Source organism: Lonchura striata, chromosome 20 (genome assembly GCF_050655825.1).
Source record: "Lonchura striata isolate lonStrDom1 chromosome 20, ASM5065582v1, whole genome shotgun sequence".
Lineage (NCBI taxonomy): Eukaryota > Metazoa > Chordata > Aves > Passeriformes > Estrildidae > Lonchura > Lonchura striata.
Window position 1 is genome coordinate 5,126,770 of NC_140722.1, and position 22,597 is coordinate 5,149,366.

General features: G+C 49.4%; 1 protein-coding gene across 2 annotated transcripts in view; it reads left to right on the top strand.

The window, feature by feature from the left end:
* Positions 1–22,597, top strand: part of PPP1R16B (protein phosphatase 1 regulatory subunit 16B) — a 55,646-nt gene that overhangs the window by 11,996 nt on the left and 21,053 nt on the right. The window contains exons 2-3 of one of the 2 annotated variants that reach the window (XM_085557985.1): positions 1,917–2,817; positions 5,785–6,187. In XM_085557985.1, the coding sequence (XP_085414111.1) occupies positions 5,941–6,187 (247 nt within the window). In that variant the 5' untranslated portion in view covers positions 1,917–2,817; positions 5,785–5,940. The remainder of the gene's footprint in view (positions 1–1,916; positions 2,818–5,784; positions 6,188–22,597) is intronic. The other variant, XM_021527843.3, reaches the window with a different exon arrangement.

A 22,597-nucleotide genomic window follows, 5' to 3' on the forward strand; every position in this document is an offset into this window, starting at 1 on the left:
GCCAGTAGGTTCCACCAGCACCTTGTGGAAGGAGCACAGGACTAGAAATACCAATCCTGAGGTGGTGATATGGCTCTTGCAGTGCCTTTTCTATGTGTTCATCTGCTCACCTGTGGATGCTCTTGAGCTCTGGAGAAGGGTTTGGTGCAGGTTATTGAGGGCACTGGCTGAGGTGTGTGTCCAGCTGTGGTTTGATGTGCTGCCTTGGGCTCTGGGCAGGTTCCTGCCTTCAGCCTTGCCACCAGCCCTGATGTCCAGAGCAGCCTGTGGTCAGTGCCCACCTGTGCCACACTCCATGCACAGAGGCACAGACAAGGGAGATGGTACAACCTACCTGGCAGGGTGATACTGGAGAAATAAACATTTAGGCTTCAGGAAAACGGGAAACCCTTCAGGAGGCTTGAAATGCTGCTCTGTAGGAAAAGGAACTGTGTGCTGTGGCACTGCAGGTGAAAATGAGTGTTTTGGGGCTGTGATTCTGTGCAGGAATAGCTCTTGTGATTTGAAATCCCCTTCCCAGTTTGCCATGTGGTCACTGTTGGTGTCCACCTCTGTGTGTGTGTGTTTGAAAAGCCAGTGGCCAGGTCCCCTGTTGTAGGTGTGTGAGGCTCAGTGCAGTGTCCTTTTTGATGCTGCTCTAATGAAATGTTTTCCCAAAAGCCAGGATGTGACAGAGGCACTTCTAAAAAATCAGTTTTAGGCTGTGATGGTCTAAGCATGAAGGACCCTCTTGATTTTATGCACTCTTTACTAAAGAAACGCATAAACCACACAAACCCCAAGATCTCCTGTGCAGCACAGGGCTCCCTGCTCCCATCAGCAGAGTGGTTGGTTTCCCATCTTCCTGGAGGTGCTGCAGATGAGAAGAGCTCCGTGGTGGGGTGGGGAGTGCCTTGGCAGGGCTTCTGGTGGGTACGTGCTCTGTGGGACATGGCTTAGGAAATGACCTGGAGGGTGTTCCCCTGGGAAGGGTGGGAGGGGGACGCTGCTGCCCTTCCCACCCAGGCTGGGCTGTGGGAAGGAGGGAAACGAGCTGAGCTCCCTGTGTGTGCTCAGCCCCAGGGCACATCCCCTGAGCCCCACCTTGTCCTCCCTGGGGCATGGCTGAACTGCTGTGCCTGCCTTTCCCTGCTGCTCCTGCCTGACCCTTGGGCTGTCTCCTCCTTCTCCCCGTGGCTTTCTGGCTGGCTGTGTTTGGCTTTTGGGCTCAAGTGAGCTCGTGCCTCATTGGGGACCAAGGGGTGAAGCTGATTTGCTGCTTCCTCCAGACCCTGGGAAGATCCTGGCCCATGCAGAACATGCATCTTTGGCTGGTCTGTGTCCCCAGATAATGCTGAAGGAAAACCCTGTGAATTCTTTATTATTGGTGCCTGCTGCCAGAGGATGGGTTCAGCAGAAGGGCTGCAGTGGGCTGGTCACCTTGCATTTCATGGGACAGGAACACACAGGTTGGCCTTGGCCCTTGCAAGGAGCAGAAAAGGAGAATTTGGCAGCTGCTCACCTTCCATGGGGCAGGTGTTGATGTTAATGAAATAAATCAATCAGGCACCACCTCCTCTGCTGACTGCTTGTGCACTCAGATCCCTGCTGTAGGCTTTGGTGCTTGGTTTCCAAGCCCAGTGGAGAGATTAGCTTGGTGTGGGAAGGAGAGGGCTATTTCTGTCTGTTCATGCCACTGGCTTGACTTTGTGCTGCTGACACCTCACCTGATCATCCAGGCCCAGTCCTGCAGGTGTCTCACCACGAGCAATCCAGTGGCTGGAAATGATTCCCTCAACTTCAGAAGTGGCTACTCTGGGCCTTCCTGTTTTCCCTTTGCTTGAAAGATTTAAAGTATCTCCAGCCTTTCACTTCAAAGTGTACCATTTAAGGGTTGCTCTTCCATGGTCTGTTTTATTTATTTTTTTTTTTTTTAGGTAGAATAAAACTGAAATCAGTTGATGACACTTAAGTGAAGGAGTTCTGTGAGTGTTTGTGCTCTGCATCAGTGTCATGCTGTGCCCTAACTGCTGCCTTGGGAAGATGTGACAGAGGATTTGCAGGTCTCGGCTCCAGCTTCATCATCAGATGGGGAGATGAGGAGCCTCTCCAGCCTCACTCAGCAGCATGGCTGCTTTAACAGACCCAGCTCCAGCCTCAGCAGTGCTATGGCAAACTGTCTGCAAGTTGGATGCTTTGTGGGAAGGTCAGGGGGGCAGCTCTGAGTGTGTGCTGGTGGAGGAAATGAGTAACCTTTGGTTTTCACCTGTGAGGGATGCAAGTGGCAACCTCAAAGAGTGAAATGGGAAGGTGTGTGTGTGAGATGACTTCAGACAGGGTTGGTGGCACAAGCTGCAACCCCTGAGTCAGTAAACTCCCACTTCACTTGTACTGGCAGTGAGTAACCTCACCTTGAGAGTACTTTTGGGTTTAGTCAGGCGATACAAACAATACAGGAAGTGCAAATTTACAAAAAGAAACCCACAATGGTGTTGGCCAACACTTGTGTGCCCTTTGCAGGAGCCAATTGGTCAGAGTGAGCCTTTCCCTGCTGCAGTACCAGGAGGAGGGGGATGGCAGCAGTGCCTTGCCTTCCTTTTGGCCCCTGAAGCAGTCCCCATTGTCCCTGCAGGGCCGGGGGCTGTGTGTGTGTGGCAGGATGTGCTCAGCCTGGTGGCACCAGTTCTGCTGAGCTCATGGAAACTGCTCAGCTCGGCCCAACAGGAGCAATGGTGCTTTTTTCCTGCCCCCTCTGCTTCTTTAAATAAAACGGAAACCAAAATGTGATGCCTTGCAAGCCACAGCCACCCACACAGCCACTTCTGTGTCACTTTGCAGGTAAGTAAATGCTGGGGCCTGAACCTGTGCTATAATTAGCCTGACCTGTTTGTTCCACAAATCAATGTGTCATTTCTTCAGGTACAGGGAAGGAACCAGGTCATTGGAAAACAGGCAGCCAGAGCTATGGGGACAGTCTTTTTTGGGGCTCTGGGGTCGGTGAGAGTGATAGGGAATTATGTCTGGGGGAAGCTGAGCTGTGTCCACTTCAGGAAGTGCTCTCAGGGTGACCTTTTAGCTCCTTTAGAGGTTCATTTTCTGGTTGGATTGAGGCCGTGCTGGCATTTGGTACTTCCAGACATGTCTTGATGTCTGTGGATCTCCCCTCTCCATTTCACTCCCCTTTGCAGACCACCTGAATCTCTCATTTCTTCTGTTGTGAGAGCAGAGGAGCTGTGGAGAATGAGGTGTATGCAGGAAAGCTGAAACATGGGCAAACCCAGCCACACTTGTCCTTTACTACTTATAAATTGCACTTTCCAAGGTGCAGTCCTAAACCCAAAGCGAAAACTTCCAGCCTCTCTTGTGAAATGCTGAAATAAAGTTTCCTGCCTTAACAATCCTGCAGAATTAGGTCCTCATTTCTACTCCAGGTATGTTTTGGAAAATATTTGTTCGTCTTTGAGCAAACAATGGCAGAAGTGGCTTGGAAAAGGAGCAAGGTGGGAGTGCCTATTCGGTATTCCGGGAGGCATTTCCTGCCCTTATCTCCCCTCCTTCGAGGTATTGTAACTGGGGCTTCAGATCTGCAGGCTGTGCTGCTGCAGCAGAGGCTGAGATTGCCAACAAAGATACTTCCCAGGAATGCTTGCCAGGGGCAGGAGCTGAGTTCACCAGAGGTGCTGAAGAGCTTTCCAGCTGAGTGCTCGGGAAATGCGTCTGTCCCAAAAGAAAAGCTTCTTGGGAGGTGCATTCATGCATTTTCTGTGGGGTTTCTGGGGACTGTGGTGAGTCCCAGCCCGCAGGGCCTGTGGGCAGAGGTCAGGGACTGCTGTGAGTGGCTCTTGTGCTGTGCAGGAGCCATGGCACCCTTCCTTTGCTTTCCAATGCCATGCTAAAGCCACAAGTGAATTAAATTTGAATTTTGAGTTAGTAGCTCTCTTATGAAAAACTTCGCAAGGATTTGTGTTTATTCCTTTATGGAGCTAAAGCACTTTTTGGCACTCTAATGGGATTAAACACGGGGTTTTTTTGTGTGTGTGTTCAGGTCTATCCTGAAATCTTCAAAATAAGGTTTGCAGGTGCTGCTGAAGCTGTCCTTGGCCATTTGCTGGATAAAGCAGCTGCCTGGACCAGCCTGTGTGCTCTAGCTGAGTATGTTTGTTTTCAGTTCCCAAACCAATTATCTGTTGGAGGAAATGGCGTGTCTCGCTCTCAGTCTGCCCTGATATTTATAGGTAAGGTCAAAGCCCTGTGGAAGGTCTGGAGCAGTGTTCAGTAGGTGTGGATGCCTCAGCCAGGATTCCCTGGGGTGTGGTGGATGTGCTGTGTGGTGTGGACACTGCCCTGCAGCCCCTCAGAGTCTCCTCGATGGGCTGCTTCCCCCTCTGACAGGGATGAGCCGTGGCTTTTCCTGCCTCAGCTGGATGGGTGAGGTTGGGTATCCTCAGCACGGCTCTCAGCTGGGTCCAGCTGCCTTCCCTCTGCTGCTTTTCCATAAATTCTCTGCATCCAGTGTTTACAAGGCTGTTGCTCCCTCTCTTTAACAGCAACAGAGTTGAGCTTCATCTGTCTTATTAAGGCTTTCTCAAGTGCTTGTGAATATTTCAGTTCCTCAGTCACCCTTTCCCATCAACACTTTATTTTTCTTTTTCCTTTGTCCCCTCTGAGCTGGCTGAACCACACAAGCTCTCATCTCATACCTGATTATTTGCTGCTTGCCTGGATTTTGCGTGAACCATTTCAATGTGCTTTAAAGCACAGGTGTGATTGAAAAGGATAAATTCAGTTTGCTTGTGATTTCGGTTTTATTTCAAATGCACCTGTTGGACATCTGAAATGTGGGCTGTGTTTCCTCCTGTGCAGCAGGTGACTGGGCAGCTGCCCGTGGGTCCCTGCTTGGTCACTGGGTGATCCTGCTCAGAGGTTTCTGTTGTGGTCACACTGAGGCTCAGGAGCTGTGAACTCACTGCTCTCATTGCTTTTGGACCCCGAAGAGCAAAACCAGAGTGATTTAGTGTAGTGAAGAGAAAACCTGAAGGGAGAGAGAAATGAACACAACCCTCGTGTTTTTAAGAGCTGAGGTGGCTTAAGTGTTGTTAATACCTGATAGCCAGCTCTATCCATCTGTCCTCAGCTGGGGCTGGATGGATGAGGCAGAGCAGCACAGATGATGCTGCTGGTGGGTAGAATTCCTCTGGGAAAGCCTGCTTGGCATCGAGGCACCAGACAGCTATCCCCAGCTATGTCCAGCCTCTGGCTTTTGGGTTATTTCAGCTGGAATGGTCTCCTCTGGTGTCTGTGACTGCCCTGGGCACTGCAGCTTGGTCCCCTCTGCCTGTGCCTTGCTGCTGAGACTGAAATGCCTCAGGGAGGTGGCTGCTGGTGTGCATTGGAGCAGGACTGTGGGGTGGGGACACCTGGAACAGGGCTGGTGGAGATGACCAGCCCAGGGAAGGACGGGAGTCTCAGTACTCAGACTGCTCCCAAGTTGTCTGACAAATGGTATCCAACATATGGAAGATCTTTGCTCTTTAACATTTTATTCTGCTCGTGGGAGAGGGTTAATGTGAGCAATAGACATGAACTAGTTGCACAGTGGAACTTCTGCTTAATCAAGAGGGTTTGGCTGGGATGTTGAGTGGGGGAAATCACCAAGGCTGGTAAGAACAATTAAAGCAATTAGAGCAATTAAAGCAGTTAACTCAGCTGTCTTTTGAGGTGATAGATGTTGCCTGTTGTGTTCTCCAGCAGGCTGAACTCATGCTTGATGATAGCTGATCTCTCCTGCTTCTCTCCTCATTTCAGGTTCCCACCACATTCTAACCCGACTCTGCCATGGGCCCTCCCCAGCTCGGCCTCAGGATGCTGGTATAGCAGCAGGAGGCTGCCATCCAGAGGAGCTGTGGTGGGACATCCCTTCCCACTGGGACATCCTCCCCGTCCCCTCTCCCAGCAGAAGCCATGGATGCCCACGTGGACCTCCTGACCGAGCTGCAGCTGCTGGACAAGGTGCCCACGCTGGAGAGGCTGCGGGCAGCCCAGAAACGGAGGGCTCAGCAGCTGAAGAAATGGGCCCAGTATGAGAAGGAGATGCAGCACAAGAAGAGGAAGCATGAAAAGAAGAGAAATGCTGTGAACAGAAAGAAAGTGTCTTTTGAAGCCAGTGTTGCTCTGCTGGAGGCTTCTCTGAGGAATGACGTGGAGGAAGGTATGGCACTGGTGCCTGGCGGGTTTTGTCTGGCTGCCTGTGAGCTCCATGTGGCGTGAAACCCTCTGTGGTGTGCCAGGCATCTGTGCTGTCATCCATGGACTGCCCTTGGTGTGGTGTTGGGCTTTAAAGCGTTGCCATCTCTGACACAGCTCCGAGGTCCCCGTGTGACACCAGTGTTACCTTGGCTGGCATCAGGAGTGGGTGCAGGAGTGCCAGGATAGGGCAGGAATTGTGACTGAGGTTTGGGTGAAGGAAGGCAGTTTTCATCTCTTTCCTTCTCACACTTCCTACTTACAGGAGGTGTGAAACACTTCCTTGCCTTCTGGGCGTGCCTCTCAGTGGTTTTAGAGGAGTCTGTCGCAGGGATTTACATGCCAGTGTAAATCTCTTCACTTTCCCTGCTTGAGGGCATGGATTCAGAGATATGTGAATGTATGAATTTTTTCCCAAAATACTGGGAAGCATGGCCTTGCTTACTGCTTCCTAAAGAACAAACCTGCAAATCGTTCTGAAATTGGTTTAATTGCACCATTTCAAAGTGGATGAAAGTGCTTTGCTACAAAATCTGAAGGGAGGAGGGAAAAAATATGTCTAAAAGTCAATAACCATTAGCCTCAGCACAGCATGGGGGAAAATCTGTGAGCTCTGGGGAGCTTGGAGAGTGCTTCTCTGCAGAAGAGTAAAAATATCTCTTGCAGGAGAGCTGGAGCAGCCTCTGGGGTTGGTGCTCTGAAGGCAGCAAAATTGGTGTGATCTTCGTGATCCCTTGGCATGGCAGAGGAGGGTGCTTAGGAAACCTGACCAGCTGAGCATCTCTGCTAGGGAATGTTGCTCTAGTTTCCAGCACCCTCTACAAGAGGCAGTGTATCCTTGCCTGGTAGGTGAGTGGAAGGGAAGGACCTTGTCTTGTCTTGTGAAGAATCTCCCCAAAGTCATGTCCCTGTTTCTGAGCAAGCCTTTTTTGCACTGTAATTTGTCCTTGTGTGTGTGTTCTGCTCCTGTTTCGAAACAGAGCATGAACAGTGGTGACCCTGCCTGGACACTGCATTTGCCAAGCCCTGCCTTGGCTCTGGTTCTTTGTGCATTTGTGACCTCCCTGGGACAGCAGACCTGTGATAATGCCCTGGAACTGTAGGCTTTTATTTGTTCCTTCCTTGCTCTAGAGGTTTCATAGCTCTCTGCAGCTCTCTGCTTCAGTGACCCTGTGCTTCTCTGAGCTGCTGTGGAGGGCTCCAGCTGTGAAGCCAGCTGTGACTGCTGGCATTGCCCAGGGGGATATGTTTGGGACTTGCAGCACCTCTGCCTGTGCTGGCAGGTACTGGCACGTTGTGGTTTGGGTTTCACACCCAGCTGTTCAGGTCACAGCACTGGGAGAGATGCTGAGGGTTTTACCATCTTCCTTTTGTGTGGCACTGGTGCCTCTGCACAGCAGCGTGGCTGGGGGTGTGATGGGCCTGCAAGAGGCTCAGCCTTGTAGTTTTGCTTTCAACTCTCTGGTTTGGGATCTGGGTTGTTTGGAAGGAGGAAAGCTCCTCACTGTCTGTCCTCCAGATGCTTTCTCATTTTGTGAGGGAGGCAGGGATGGTGGGGGTTTGTGCTCAGGGCCCTGGTGAAGGATGGCTGTGCTCCTGACACCAGTGTTCTGGTGGCAGGGTCCTGTGGACAGCGGTCTTGCACCATGTGTGGACATGGATACTTCACTGCTGAAGCTGCAGAATTGATTTTTCAGCTCCCACTTTCACTCTTTTCCTCCTCTGAGGGAAAATCCGTCACTGTGGGTCTCTTTTGGCACCATAATCCTGTTCACCTCTTTCTGTGGGCAAGCCCAGGTTGTGGGCTTGAACCAGCAGCTGCTCTTTCCAATGTGACGCTGGTGCTAAAACTTAAATATTACAAAACCACTTCCCTGCTGACAGAAATTCAATTTCCCCACCCTATGAAGAGGACAAGGGACAGTATTCCCAGGGTACACATGCTTCCCAAGTAGCTGGATTTTTCAGATGCCTCAAGTTATTACAGTGAATTTGTTTTGTGCTCAATTAATTTAAGTCCTAAAAGTAGTGTGTGGGCAGGTTTTGTGCCAGCTCTGCCCCCTCTGTGATGTGGGACCAGTATAAAGGGAGGAGGGGACAGAGTCAAACCCAGGTGCCAAACTGGCAAAATTCCTTATCAAGAAAGTGTGGAAACTCGTGGGCTTTTGGAGGTCCCAGGTAATTATTTTGCTATATGAATCATCTTTTGTTTCCATGTGGGATGTGGAGGGGGAGGTGAAATATAAATGATTAAGAAGTTGGTAAGTCAGTGTGAGGAAGGTTTGAGCTGGGGGCGCAGCTGGCACGTGTCACCTCTGAGCTGCCTCTGGGTGCCTGTGCCATTTCCATTCCTTGTGACTTCTCTGCTTATTTTTATCATTCTCACCCCCAAAGTGGGAGAGGGGATGGTGGCAGGTGCAATGAAGTCAGGAGAAAGTGGAGTTGGGTACTGAGCTGGCTCTTTGTCCAGATGCTGTCTGAGGCTGTGGTGTGTATCACCACCTCCTGAGGTGGTAGTTGAGTGCTGTAGGATGGAGCTGGTGGGTGCAGAACCCAGCCCTGCTCTTCAGGGGTCCTGAGGTCCTGGACATGCTGCTGTCACTGTCCTTTGCCTGCCTCTTGCCCAGGTGTAATTGAGGGAGCCACTGTGTGCCAGTTGACATGTGAAAGGCAAGAGGAAATGGCCTCAAGTTACACCCCAGGGTAGGTTTAGATTGGTTATTAGGAAAGATTTCTTCACCCAAAGGGCTGTCCAGCCCAGACACAGGCTGCCCAGTGCAGTGGTTGAGCAAGCATCCCTGGAGGGATTTAAAAGATGCATCCGTGTGGCACCTGGGGCCATGGTTTAGTTGTGGCCTTGGCAGTGCTGGCAGAATGGCTGGACTCGATCCTGGAGGGCTTTTCCAACCCAAATTGTTCTGTGGCTCCATGGTCTCAGTGTGGTGGCCAAGCAGGACTGAAGGCAGGGACTCCTGGACACCATCAGCCCCAGTGTGGGCAGGAGCTGTGAAGGGGTGATGGCTCCTGTCTGCATGTTCCTCTCGTCTTCTGCAACAGATCTGTCAAAACACCCAGGTTTTACAAACAAGCTGCTATTAAAAGCTCCTTTGGATGTCTGCTGACAGAAGCGGGGCAGGGAGCACACTGCAAACATGCTGGTGGCAGATGTGAGTGGGGACAGTGAGGTGACAGCAGTGACCCCAGGGATGACAGGCAGTGACCCCAGACTGAGGGCAGCAGTGCCCTGGGCTGCAGGTGCTGCCTGGACCTTCTGTTTGGCAAGCTGGGATAGCTCCAGACAGCTCCTGGGTGAGTCTGAGGTGGAGACCAGAGCACTCCCAGCTGCCAGGCTGGACCTGGTCCATGCTCCTCTGTGGGATTGCTGGGGAGGGGCATCCCACACCATCTCCATTTTACTTGGAAATATACTGCAGTCCTCACCCAGCTCTGGGCTCAGTCTGAGCTGGTTTCAAAGGGATGCTGCCAAGGGAGGACCCCCCAGCCCACACAGAGTTTACAGGGGGTGTGGTGCTGGATGCAGCCTCTGGCTGCAAAGGAGTTGCTTTATAATGCAATAAAGGAATGCTTTGTGAGCTACTCAGCTGATTACAAAGGATTTGAGAAGATAAGAAATTGCTGAGGGCTGTGGCCCTTTGAGGTCGTTCTATGAGGTGATGGACTGAAACCATGGAGAGGAGGCTGGTCCTGCCATTCCCAGGGCAGCACCTTGTCCCCAAAAGCAGCCAGGGCTGTCATGTCCAGGTCTTTCTACATCACTGAGCTTTTCTAAAAGTAGCCCCAGACCATTGGGAGACAAGCTGGTGTTCTGTAAACTGAAAAAACCAGATCCCAGAGGTGGGTAAAGTGGCTGCTTGTACAAACATGTGGCATTTGCTGTCTGGAGCTCCCTTTGCACACCTGGGCTGTTTGCACTGGGAGCTCCTGCTTGAATGATGCAAACTGCAGGTGTTGGCATTGGCTTCAGGGTGAGCTGGGCTCCTTCAAGGAGCCAGCAGAGAAGTAGAGACCCCAAGGATTGATTCACTTCCCAGCAGTGCCAGAGTTGCCCTGGTTTCTCCTGCTCTGGGGTGAGAGCTGCCTCCCACAGACGCCCGCTGCCTGTGGCAATGGCATCGCTGCAGAATCCTTCAGCTCCCACCTCCTGGCACTTCATCCTGCAAGCAAAACCTTATCAGAGCCAGCGTGTTGAATAAAGCAGCACTTCTGCAGGAGTTTAACTGTGCAGATCCTCATGGCTGGTGAGCCTGAAAGTGAAGGAAAACTCAGCTTTGGTGGCCTGGACTTGGTGCTCGGCAAAACAGTTCCCAGTGACAGAGCAGAGGGCATGAGTTTGGAGCTCACTGTGTGGGGAAGATTTCCCTGGGCAGAAAGCAACTTGTTCTTATCAACACATCTCCCTGCTTCCCCTTGTGCCATCCCAAATCTCCTGCTCCTGTGCCATGGTGCCCAGCAGGGTTCAGGCACCTTCCTGGGAGCATCCCCGAGCAGCTCCAACCACGCTCCCTTTTGCACCTCTCTGGAATAAACCCAACCTTGTCACTTGCAAAGGCACTTTTAAAAGAGGCCCTAATTAGTGTCTATAAATTGCTTTCTTTAACCTTTCCAAGCTGATGTGATCTGTTCCCTTTTTACTTCAAACCCTTTATGAGGTGCCTTAATTTTCCACCCACATTATTAATCTCCTGAAGCTTTTTTTCATGGGGTTCCTGTGTCCAGGTCTGTGAGTAAGTGCATTTATCTGTCTGAGAAGGTTTTTCCCCTGGCTTTTGTGTCCTTTGAAGGGCTCTGAAAAGAAAAGATCTCTTATCACCATCAGTCTATCTGGGTATTTGGGAATGGTTTGAGTCAGAAATTAAGTTTCTTTTCAATGACAAAGGCATTTCTTGAGTTTCAAACTTGCTGGGTGTGGAAATGAGAGCTGTCCTCTTTGGGAAACTCTGTGGGAGCACTTGACAGTGATGAATTTTGTTAATTTTGTTAATGCGGGTTGGTATGTCTTCCAAAAGCAGATTTGTGTATTTGGCCACATTTTAACTTGGCTTTTTCATGCAATTTGGATGTGATGCCAATGTGGGGTGATTTGCATATGGCAGCTAACTAGAGGCATCTGGAAGCATGGGCAATATTGAATCAGCAACTTTATCTGTTGTCATAACAAGTAAATATTTTTATATTTCTTTTCCCCCTACTCTCTGAAATTCAGTCAAGTGGGGAAATTATATCCAAATGCCAACTTTCCTATCTCAAAATTAACACTGAAAGTCCCCCTAAGGTTTTCCTGGGATGAGGCCCCCTCCCTTCCCAAATCTGTAGTCCACTTCAACAGTTCATTTGACAATTTTTCTTTAAACAAAAAAGTTTGATCAGAAATACTTATTTTATTTCTCAAAAGTCGGTAATTTACACATCATTTCATTTTCTGGCTTTTACACTTGTGCTGCCTCCCACCATTTCTGATACCACTGAAAATATTTCTGGTGTGTTTTGTAATAGGATTACAGGACAATGAACAAACATTGGATTCCAAGTGCAGTAAGAATGGTCTGTTTGGGTTGAAGGTGTTTTTAATTAAGCAGAGATTGGCCAATCACTGTTGTCAAGATTTTGTTTCTTACAAGAAGTAGCTTAAATCACTTAATCACCTTCCAACATTTGGCCACAGTGTGTTTCTGGGGAGAAACTCAGTGTCTCCTTGGTTGCACGTGCACCTAAATACCAACTGGACATTTCCTTGTTTTTTGGGTGGTGTTAGTGGTGTTGGTGTGTCGGTGTGTGAGTGTCCCTGCCTCCCAAGGAGATGTGGGCAGCAGGGAGGAGAGGCTGGAGCTGCTCAGGTTGTGCTGCAGGGCACATTAGGTGGGATATGTCAGGTCACCATCTGCTCCCCAGCCCTGCCCGGCCAAATCACGGCAGGGAGGGCTCAGAGCAGAACGTCAGACTTTGTGAGCACAAGGCAGATTATCAATGGGACCTTAATTCAACCAGGTGCCTGGAGATGTCCCTGCCTACAGGTGCTAAATCAGTGGCATTTAACCTTTCCCTTGCCTGTCCTGGCTGCCCTGCTGCCTGTGGCGTGGAGGCAGCCTCGTGTGCCTGCTTGTTTCCTGCTGTCTGCAGAGCTGCCAAATGTCAAAGCCAGGACTTCCCAGTCTGCTGCTACTTGCTGATATGTCCGTGGCTGTCACTACAGGACACCTGAAAGCACAACGTGAGCCACTGCTACTTGTAAGGTGAAAAGAAGGAGGTTTATTTTCTGACTCCAGCCTTTATACTTTTGCAAAGGTGGAATTGGATTGCAGAGTGAATGGGCCACCTCTTCAATGACATTGGACAAACTACTAGTACATCAAGTTTCTCCACCCCTATGAAGGAATGCAAAACAATATGTTGTTTACAGAAAGTTGTGTGAGAAAATTCTCTAACAGAATGTAAACTCAGAAGGCTTTAGAAAATCTTAAGAATTAGGGCAAGAAGTGACTCTTTCTAACCTGTAACTCCCCAGCTTGGTTGTCCTTGTGTTTCCTCCTGAGGGGACCTGCCATGTCTCTGGATGGGATGGAGCACTGGGAGCAGCACTCCTGCCTCCTGCTTGGTTGGATAACAGCTGGAAAGGCTGGCACTACAGCCCAGCCAGGTCCTTGCCCCAGGAGATGAGACATGGGGGTTTTTTCTTGCAGGCAGAGTGTTTCTTGCCTGCCTGGCTGCCTTCCAGGTGAGTGTTGTTTCCCTGTGCTCATGGTGTGCTTTGTTGTTGCAGTCAGGTAGAAAAATTATCAAAGAAAGGCTTCATAAAATCATGCGTGCTCTGTTAGATTGATGGCTGGCCTGTCATTTCTTCTAAGTGCAGCTAGAACTTTGCAAGTCCCATGTGAAAATAATCTTGGTGTGAACAGGTGGTTAACATAACAATCTATTCCTAGGTGAAAAACAGCTAGCACCTACATAAACATTAAATCTGTCCCTTGAAAATCAGTGAAGGAAATATGTAAACAATTTTAAGAACAGAGAAATTTGATGGACAAGTAAAATACCTTTTACTAACCAATAGAGTAATTGGCAAGAAAACTATTCACCAATTACAGTTGCACATGAGTTTGTAAAAAGAGTATAAAATAAATTGTGTGAATAAAGAATAGGCTTTTCCACATGAATAAAATGGAGTCTCACATGATTTATTCTGATATTTTGTCCCAGTCCAGTAGTGAGGAGCTGGAGAGTGTAAATAGCAGCTCCATCAAGGACCTCTGGTGTCTTCTGTGTAAAAATCAGCACAACCCAGAGGGGAATTTTGTCTTCTTTCTGTCCTTAGCTGTGAGAGCCAAAGCTCTGTCCTGCTGTGGGGCTGTGCTGTGGGGTCTAATCTAGTTGTACCAAGGGATAGGACATGAGCCTGATTGCTCCTGAGAGCTCACTGGCTTTTTGCAGTGTAATTCTGTTTTCAAGTGTATTTTGTACAGCAAGCCACAACCAAAACCACAGGTCTGCAGCCACCTATCTGATTGTTCTTTGCAAATGAATGTTGGTGGGGAGATCAATACTCTAGGGGGTGAATCTTTCTTGCAGGGTAAAACCTGATCTTGCTGTTTTACCCCTGTAATAGCTGAAAATGCGTTTCTGGCCAGGAAGAAATTGCCTCTAAGCTATGGTTGCAGGCTCTACTTTCTGCCCCTTTCTCCTGGTCAAGGAGAACTTGAAAAGTGGATTAAATCTATTTTTTTTCCCAGATTTAAATTCCTGCCTTTCTGGAGTGAGGCCAGGTCAGCTCAGCTGGTGTAGATTTCTCCCTCCTAGAATCATGGAAAATAGAGGTTGAGAGGGCCTCAGGAGGTCATGTAATCCACCTCCTGCCCCAAGGCAGGATCAACTGTATCTAAAATGCTTGCTAATGAGGGTGGAGTTAGGTATCTTAGTGTATTTATAGGCATCATAGACACCAGAGCACATATACCTGTGCAAGGAGCCCTGCTTCACATTCACCTGTGCATATTTTTCCTACTTGCTTATATTTATCCTCTTTTTTTTTTGTTTGGTTGGTTTTTTTTGTTTTGCTTTGCATCTTATCCTTACACTTATTGACTGGGAGTTTTCTACTTCCGTGAAGAATGCTCTAATTCTTTCTTTAATAGCAGTTGCTATGGCAGCTGGTTCAGGCAGTGCCTTATAGCCTAGTGCAGAGCTGCTTCTATGGACACTTCCACTGCTTGTTTTTCCCTCTGGAGCTTAGCCAGATCTTTGGGAAATGCTATCATTCGCTGCGAGTGTCTTGAGGAAAAAAAAAAAATTGCCAAAAACTCAGATGCTGGTATATGAAAACACCTCCTAAGCCTTGCCCACCCTCTAACCCAGCACTAAAGGATGCTAAATAGGCCAGGAAGCCAACTGTTTAATTCTGGCTGCTGGTGCATTTGTAATCAAGAGCCAAGATGCAATCAAGCACCTTGCACTCCCTTTTAATTTGGGGAACAAGAGCCCATGTGCAGCTCTGAGCAAGCAGATGCAGTTTCCACTGAGCTCCCTACAATTTGCAACTGTTTGTTGTTGGATTTGGCCTCTGGATTCCCTGGATATTGTGAGATAGGCTGGCTGCAAGTGCCACTCATGTGGGAAATGGGCTTTAGTTACTCTGGGGCATTTCTCCTGCTCTGAATACCTTTTTATAACAGTTTGTAGCATTTCTCAGTTTGGCTAAGATTTTCAAGCTAGGCCTTAATTCACATTTCCCTGGTGGTTTTTTTTCTGCTATGTTGGGCTTTGCTTTCAAAGCAGCAAAAAGATCCCTGCCTTGAGTGTAAGAGCATCAGACTCTGAAATGTAGTGGGAAACTTCCAAAATCTCATTTATTTTGGTTTGCCTTTACCTGGGCTGACAAGAGAAATCCCATTAGTAAAAAAAAAAAAATTGTTAAACACAATCCTCCTCCATAACAAAGCCCCAAGCAACCCACCCACCAAACAAAACAACACTCACATTTTTTGGTCTTAAGGGCTATTGCTGTAGAGTTCACCTCTAAAAAATGGGGAGACTAGAGCAGGAATTAACCTCTAAGGCGCTGTCACACCGTTCTCCTTGCTTGCACCAGCCTTGTTTTTAGCCTGGCTGGCAGCTGATGGTGTCCATGACAGAGTTACCTGCACGCAGCTTCTGTTTTGTCCTGTGTTACACCTGCATCTGTCTGGACACATCCATGTTTTGAGTGGCTGGGGAAGATTGTGGCACCTTCAAAGCATTTCCATTTGGAGCAGTATGGGTTAGAGGTGAGATGCTGACACTTCCGTGGTTCTGATTGTAATGATAAGGCCTGAGACACAATGGCTTGGTGTATTAATGGTCTTTTAAATCTTCTGATCTGAAGGATTCTCTGAGTTAAACCCATCCTTCTCAAAAAACAGCAAAGTTTTACCCTATTGTTGAATGAAAAGTACAAAGTCCTCGCACAGGAACGGAGCACCAAGGTTTCATTGCTGCAGGGTGTTTGTGGTTTGCCCAATGATTGGGTCAAGGAATTCACCTGGAAATCCATCCCAGCTCAGCCTCTTGGGGCTGGAGAGGAGCAGGGAGCCTGCAGTAAAGAACAGCCTTTCCACCCGTTTTGGGGACCTGCAGAGAACTCCTGTATCTGTCTGCCAACATTGGCTTTGGATTTGTGTGCTGTCAGGGAACAGGTGAGCTCTGACCTGGGTGCTGTGCTTCACCCTCTGGAGAGCCCATCAGCTCCACAGAGACCAGGACCTCACTGAGGAACCTGGGGCTGGGCAGCACACAGTGCTCCCACAGAGAGCAGGCGTCAACCTACTTAGAGCTCACACTCATCCTGTGCCTCTCAAACTTTTCAGACCTGGTTTATTTTGTAATTTCAGATCCTGTCAGTTTGTCTTTAATTAGCAAGGCTAGAGCAGGGCTCCACGAGAGCTTAAATGGCCCTCTTGTTTTAATTAAAATTGTGGTGTAACAGCCTGAAATAGCAGGTGTTAGAAAGAGCCAGAGCTTCAGCAAAGGAGGACAGTCCCCGTGGATCTGCAGTGACATCCTCCTGCCTGTCAGGCACTTATCACAGGGGTTTCTATCCTCCTAAAGCTGTGGTGCTATCACAACGGTGATGCAAGGCCTGAATGTGATATGAAGTTCCAGTCTAGGCTGTAGGCAGCCAGCTTCCAACCTGCTGCTGGGTGCTGTCCAAAACCACAGCATGTCTGGTTTGGGAGGTGGCAGTGGGTCATGGAGAGGTGCTGGGAGTCCATTTGGCTTTTATTAGAAGGGCAACTGGGTTTAAAATTTCACCTGAAAAGGCACCTAAACAGGATTCCTTGTGCTTTTGCAGGAAATTTATTTCTTATAACTTCAATCATGCAGTTGTGAAATAGCTATGAAAAAGCTGCTGCTCTGTCCCCTGACCCAAATTACTCTCATTTGTGGCAATTTTCTACCACTCTTCAGAGCCAGGAAAGGTTCATCTGAGTACAGGTCAGCACTGGATCTGTAGCATTAATTCAAGGCTTGGCTCATCATTGCACTGTCTCAGTCAGTGCTCTAGGATTTGCCATGTGTTCAGTACAGGGAATATTTGCAGCATTGTCAGTAACCCTACGGGGAACAAGTGAACAGGAAATACTTCTTGCTTTGCTTACATCCACAGACTTGTCTTGTAGCTCAAGGACTATATTTGTTGGCTGATTTTTCTCCTGTGAGGTGGGATTGGCAGCTTGGATTGCAGGTGGAGGTGGAAGGAGCTGTGCTGAGAGCAGGGCAAGGGGGCTGAGCCAGAGGTGTTTGCTGAGCCAGAGGCCACCTGGCTTTGCGTGGTCCTCGTGTCATTCTCGTGGGGTTCAAAGCTTCCACAAACACCTTGCTCACTCAGCACTGCTGGGCTGAGCCCTTCAGCTACCTTCAGCTACCACTGACTGAGGGCTTCCTGTGGATCCCTGAGCATTCTGATATTTGGGTATTTTGCCTTTATTTCAGTCAGTTTGGTTGGGCCACCTAAAGCACTGTGCTCCATAGGATCCAGAGTCCATGTGAAGAACGCTCAGTTTCTTCCTGCTGGATGCTGCTGTACAGACCACCCCATTAATCCCTGCCCCATGGTATTAAAATATATCGACATGGCATTTTGAGTCCGTCAGGGATCATTCTGATCAGAACCAGGAGCTCCCAGCAGCAGTGGAAACATCTTGTGTGTGCCATGGGCAGGAGTGGTTCCCTGGGACAGCCAGTTCCCAGTTTGGGAAGCTGACCCCAGTGCTGTGGGCTCCCCACCCTCCTCCTTCCCTTCCTGCAGGAAGGGCCTGTGGGTTTTCCAGCTGTGGAACAGGAAAGAAGGGGGGATCCTGTTTACCTACCCACTGAACTTCTCACATCTGTGTAAAGCTCCTCCTTGTGCCACGCTGCTCAGGGCTGTGGCCTTGTTTGTCAGTGTCCTGTCTCTGCTGAGAGCTCTGCTGGGAGCATCCCGAGATGCCACAGCCAGGGAGGCCTTCCAAACCCAGCAGGCTGAGTCCTGGGTAACAGCCCAGCACTGTCCTGTGTGACTGGGACATGAAAAGAACAGCGTGGTCACCCAGGCATCCTGGGACTGGAGGGCACAAGAAGGGTGTTTGCTGGCACTGCAGTGGGCAAAGTTGGTTTTGCCCTGTCCCAAAACAGCTTCTGTGTCAGATCCTAATAACATCCAGTGCAATATCAGCTCCTTGGGAGAGGTGCCAGGTGCCATCTGACACGTGCAGGAGTGTGGAGGTCTGGTGGGACTCATGCAAAGTCTCAGCCATGGTTATCTCTCACTAAAATATGAGAGGACTTTGGGTTCTTTTATTTTGGGCACCCCTTTGCTCTTGTTGGGGTGTCTGGATTCTGCACAGCTGGGGTAGAAGCCAGCAGGATGAGACAGAGCTTTGAGAGGGTTTGCTGGTGGAAGTGCTTATGGAGAAGGTGAGGGAGGCTGGAGGTGTCACTGTCAGAGCAGGGTGAGTGCTGCAGCCTGCCCTGGCTCTGGGACAGCCTCCCAAGCAACAAAAACCTCTTTAGATTGGGCACAATTCCTGGTGTAAGCGATGTTGTAAAATGCTGCCTCGGGGCATGGGTGTTTAACCTGAACCAAAGTGTCACAGGCTTGTATTTGCTTTGGAAAAATGCTGTGTACCTGTGCTCACACATCCCCTGGGACACTCGGCCCTGGAAAGCAGCAGGGCTGCCAAGAGCAGGGGACACTGCCCGGGTGGCCTTCTCTGAGACTGCTGGTGGCTTTTGTGCTCTCACCATCTCTGGGCAATGAGTTGTTCCCGTGGCTTTTGGGGACAGCAGAGTGGCTTCGTGGAGCTTTTCAGCCTGGCAGCGTGTGGGTGTTGCTGCAAAGGCACTTGGCTGGGGCTAAGGAGAGGCTGTGGCTGTGCTGGGCATGGCACAGAGCACTGGGGGCCCAGGGACCCCCAAAGTCACTGAGCAGCTGCCCCAGCCGAGATGAGCCCTGGCAGCAGCGGTGGCAGCTCTGTGCAGCAGAGGCTTTGCTGCAGGAGGTGATGGCTGCTGCAGGAGCAGGGTTTGGGTCAGCCTTTCCTTGGCAAGGCACGGTGCTCCTGGGGGTGTGTGTTGCATTCCTGCAGTGCTCAGTGCTGCAGCATCCCAGGGGCAGCACTGAGGTGCCCTGCCTGCTGTCAGGGACCACGGAGCCACCCTGCAGACCTGTGCCTGGCCACAGCCAGTGCTGGCACCACACCTGGGGCTGTCTGAAATGGGCTGTGCCAAAAGCTGGGCTCTGGCAGTGCATCCCTGCCCTGCTGCAAGCAGGACAAGGTGCCCCGAGAAGGGAGAATGGCACTGCCAACAGTCACCTACTCTGTTTAATTGAATTTGGGAGGCTTTTTTTTTATGGCCTATTTTAATTTTTGGGTTTTTTTGGGCAGTTACTTAACTGGGAAAGTAAACTGGAGAAGAGAAGCTGTCCTGGTTTAAAAGGGTCTACCCTTAGCCTATAAATCTGGGCCAGATCTACTGGTACATGCTGATGCATTATGCAGCCCTAGAAAGGAAAACAGGCATAAATATAATTTTATAGCTGTTCTGCTTTGCTCCGTGAATCTGGATCAGTGTCTCTCTCCCTCCTAATCGGGTTAGTTTCCTTTTGATCTACCTCTGTTAAGGAAATCTAAACTGATTTAGCTATTCCCATCCATTTTCCATTTGCCTGATGGCTCTTTCCACAAGGCTGTCTCAGCTCTACCCTAATTACTGTTGAGTTGTCTGATGCTGCAGCAAGTGACACTCTGCTTTGGAACTTCGTAAATCTTAACTAATATTCACTGGGAATTTTATTGGCAGATGTTTTGTTTCATTTTTGGACAGATTCATTTTAAATTGGCAAATGCACTAGGCTTAAGGAGAAGACAATTGCTACTAGCTGCCAAAAAGAAAACACTAATTATCAATCATGTTTTATTGAGCCTCTGTTGAACTGATTTGCTGTAGAAAACATAATTTTGTTGTACTCTAGCTTCAGGAAATCTGATTTTTGAGAGTTCTGCTCTCTTGATGGTAGTGATGTATGATACAGCATAGAAGAGAGGAAAAATCAGCTCAGGATTAAAATCTGTGACATCTTGGAATTTTAATCACTGCTTTTAGGGACATAAAACCATTTTCTATGCTGATGTGCCATAAAACCATTGCAGATGCATCTTCCTTGTCACTCCTGCATGAAGAGCCTGTCCCTGCATGTGATTTAGAGCAGAGTTCAGTGAGTGCCATGGCCTGTTTGTTTGCTGTCAGTAGGTCCCAGTTTCCAATACTGCGAGACAAGATAAGAGCAGCTGGGGGAAATCTCAGTGTTCCTGCCCTGCTGTGGGGCTTGGCTGCTTCCTGTGACTGGGAGCAGCAGCAAAGCACTGAGTACCTCTGGGATCACCCATGTTTTGTGAAGCTGCTGCTACAATCATTAAGTGAATCAGGTGTTTAGTATCAACTGGGGTTCCATGTGATGGCTGAAGCCTCTCTCACTGTGCTCCTGGTGTCTGTAACATGCTCAAACTGCCTGCTGGGAAAGGCAGGTGGGGGTGAAGGAGCATCTTCCCAACTGGCTCATGTAGCCCCTTCCTGACTGCAGACTGGGCTGGTTTTTCTCTTGGGATAAGTCCAGCAGGGCAGCTTTTATCCAGCTGTTTTTCTTGTGAGGGGGCAGTGTGACCTGTGAGGGGAGATGCTGGACCCTGTGTCCATGGACATGTGGCGGCCAAGTAGGGCTGGTCAGTGTGTCAGCATAGCCTGGCCCCTGTCCATCACTGCTGGGAATGTGCTTCACCAACAGAAAATTTCTCCTTGTTTTCAGCAAGGCTGTAGGAAAATAAGGGATTTCCAGCTAGGGAGCTGGGAAGCCTTGTCATTCCAATCGAGCCAACTCTCTGAAGAAACTCGTTGATTTAAATATTGCTGCATGGAGAAGGAAGGATCAGGTGGTTGCAGAGCATCTCAAAACTGCTGACAGTGTAAGGACCTCCTTATGAGAGCTCCTGGTCCTTCCACAGTCCTTTGAAGAAGCTCCTTCTAATGCTTTTTGGAATTTTACTGCAGAATAGAAACCCAAGGGAAGGTCTGTGCATCTTGCTGAGCTGCTCTGGGGCTCAGGTCTGTCCATATTCCCACCTGAGCAGGGCTGTGCTGGGGTGCAGGAGATGGCTTTGCCTGGCCTCTTGTCCCCTTCCCAGAGTGACTCTGCAGTTCCCAGCTGCTGTGATTTGCCTGCATGTGCTGAGCTTTCATCTCTGCTTTTTATGGGTGTGTTATTTGTTAGACTCTCTGGTGCAATATATTCTTCTTCTTAATGTCTTTGGTGCTGCCGTGCATCACAGGCACACAAAACCTCAAACCAATCTGGTTATTGGGTCTGTGAAGAGAAAGAGCCCTCCTGAGGAGCTGGGGTTGTGCTGGTGAGCAAGGCTCCAGCAGATAAGAGGTTTGTGTCACCTGGTTGTCACCTTGGTGCTCTGAGCCCACAGAGCTGTTCTGTCCCAGAGCTGTTTGCTCCGTGAGGGATATGTGTGCTGGGGAATGTCCCTTGCTCCAGTGCTGCTGCTGCCCTGTCTGCTGGAAAAGGCAGCACCAGCTGGGCTTTTGTGTGTCCTTCAACCCAGAAGTGGGTGCTGATGTGTGGAGAGCTTGGCCACCAAACCACGTCCATCCCTGAGTTGTAGGTGGCACAGATAATACAATTTATGCAATCAGGGCTCATTTTTAACTCACTTTTTGCTGGTGGTCCTCTTCCTGCCAGCTGTGCTGGATGGAGGAGGGCTAACAGTCCTGTTGGGATGTGGAGCCAGGCTGGGATTACAGCTGTGGGAGGTGGCAGCAGCCAGGGCAGAGGATGTGTGCAGCCTTCACTCAAAGGGGAACAATAGAATTTGGTTCAGGGTTTGTAGGTCAGGTTTCCATTATACAACTGTACTGCTTGCAGCTGCTTGTGTGAGATCCAGCCTCGTTGGATGCTCCTGGTGGGGTGGGCTTCTTTCCCAGGGAATGATTCTTTGTGATCAGATGAACAGAAAGAAACAGGATTTCTCTTGTTGTAGCACTAATTGGGTGCTGATGGAAGCTTGGAGTGGGATTGCCTCAGCTTGTGAAATGTGGGAAACATATCAAAAGCATTTCTTACAAACAACTGACAGAGAAATAATAATTTTCTTTAAGCCTGTGTTTTTCCCAGGCAAAGGTGAACCAAAAACAGTTGGGGAGAGATCTTGTTCTTGCTTACAGATCTAGCAATGAGGATCAGATCTCCTGCATCTCCCAAAACAGACACAGGTGCTCTTGGCAGGAGTCACACTGAGCATGTGGGGGTCTCTGCCCATGCCTTCAGGACAAGAGCACTTGTGTGAGGAATATTCTAGCCCTGCTTTATTGAGGAAGAGTACAACCCTCCCACTTCATTTCACAGGAGGTTAAATGGTCCATGATGTTTCCAGGAACCAGAACACTTGGACTGCTCTCCTCGTGAGGGTCTGTAAGGGCCCTGTCACCTTGGCTAGCCAGCCCTCCTCCTGTTAATGAAGGGCTTGCTCTCAAAAAGGTGTTTAGGAGGATGCTCCAGGTTTCTTCTGCTGGGTGTTGGTCTGCAGAAAACCAGCAGAAGCTGCTGGAGATGCTGAATTTTGGAGTTAGGAGCAGGAGGAACCAGGGGAGTGCTGGGTCCAGCCCAGGGATGGCACAGGACTGCACATCTGCCCATTTCCATGCCAGCTCCTGGTCCCCTTTGCTGTCACTGGGATCCACCTCTGCAGCCTGTAATTAGTGCTGTCAGCAGAGCTGTAAGCAGCCACTTCAGCATTAATTACTTTAATGAACTTACCCAGGTGGGTTGAGCCACTAAAGCATTTTG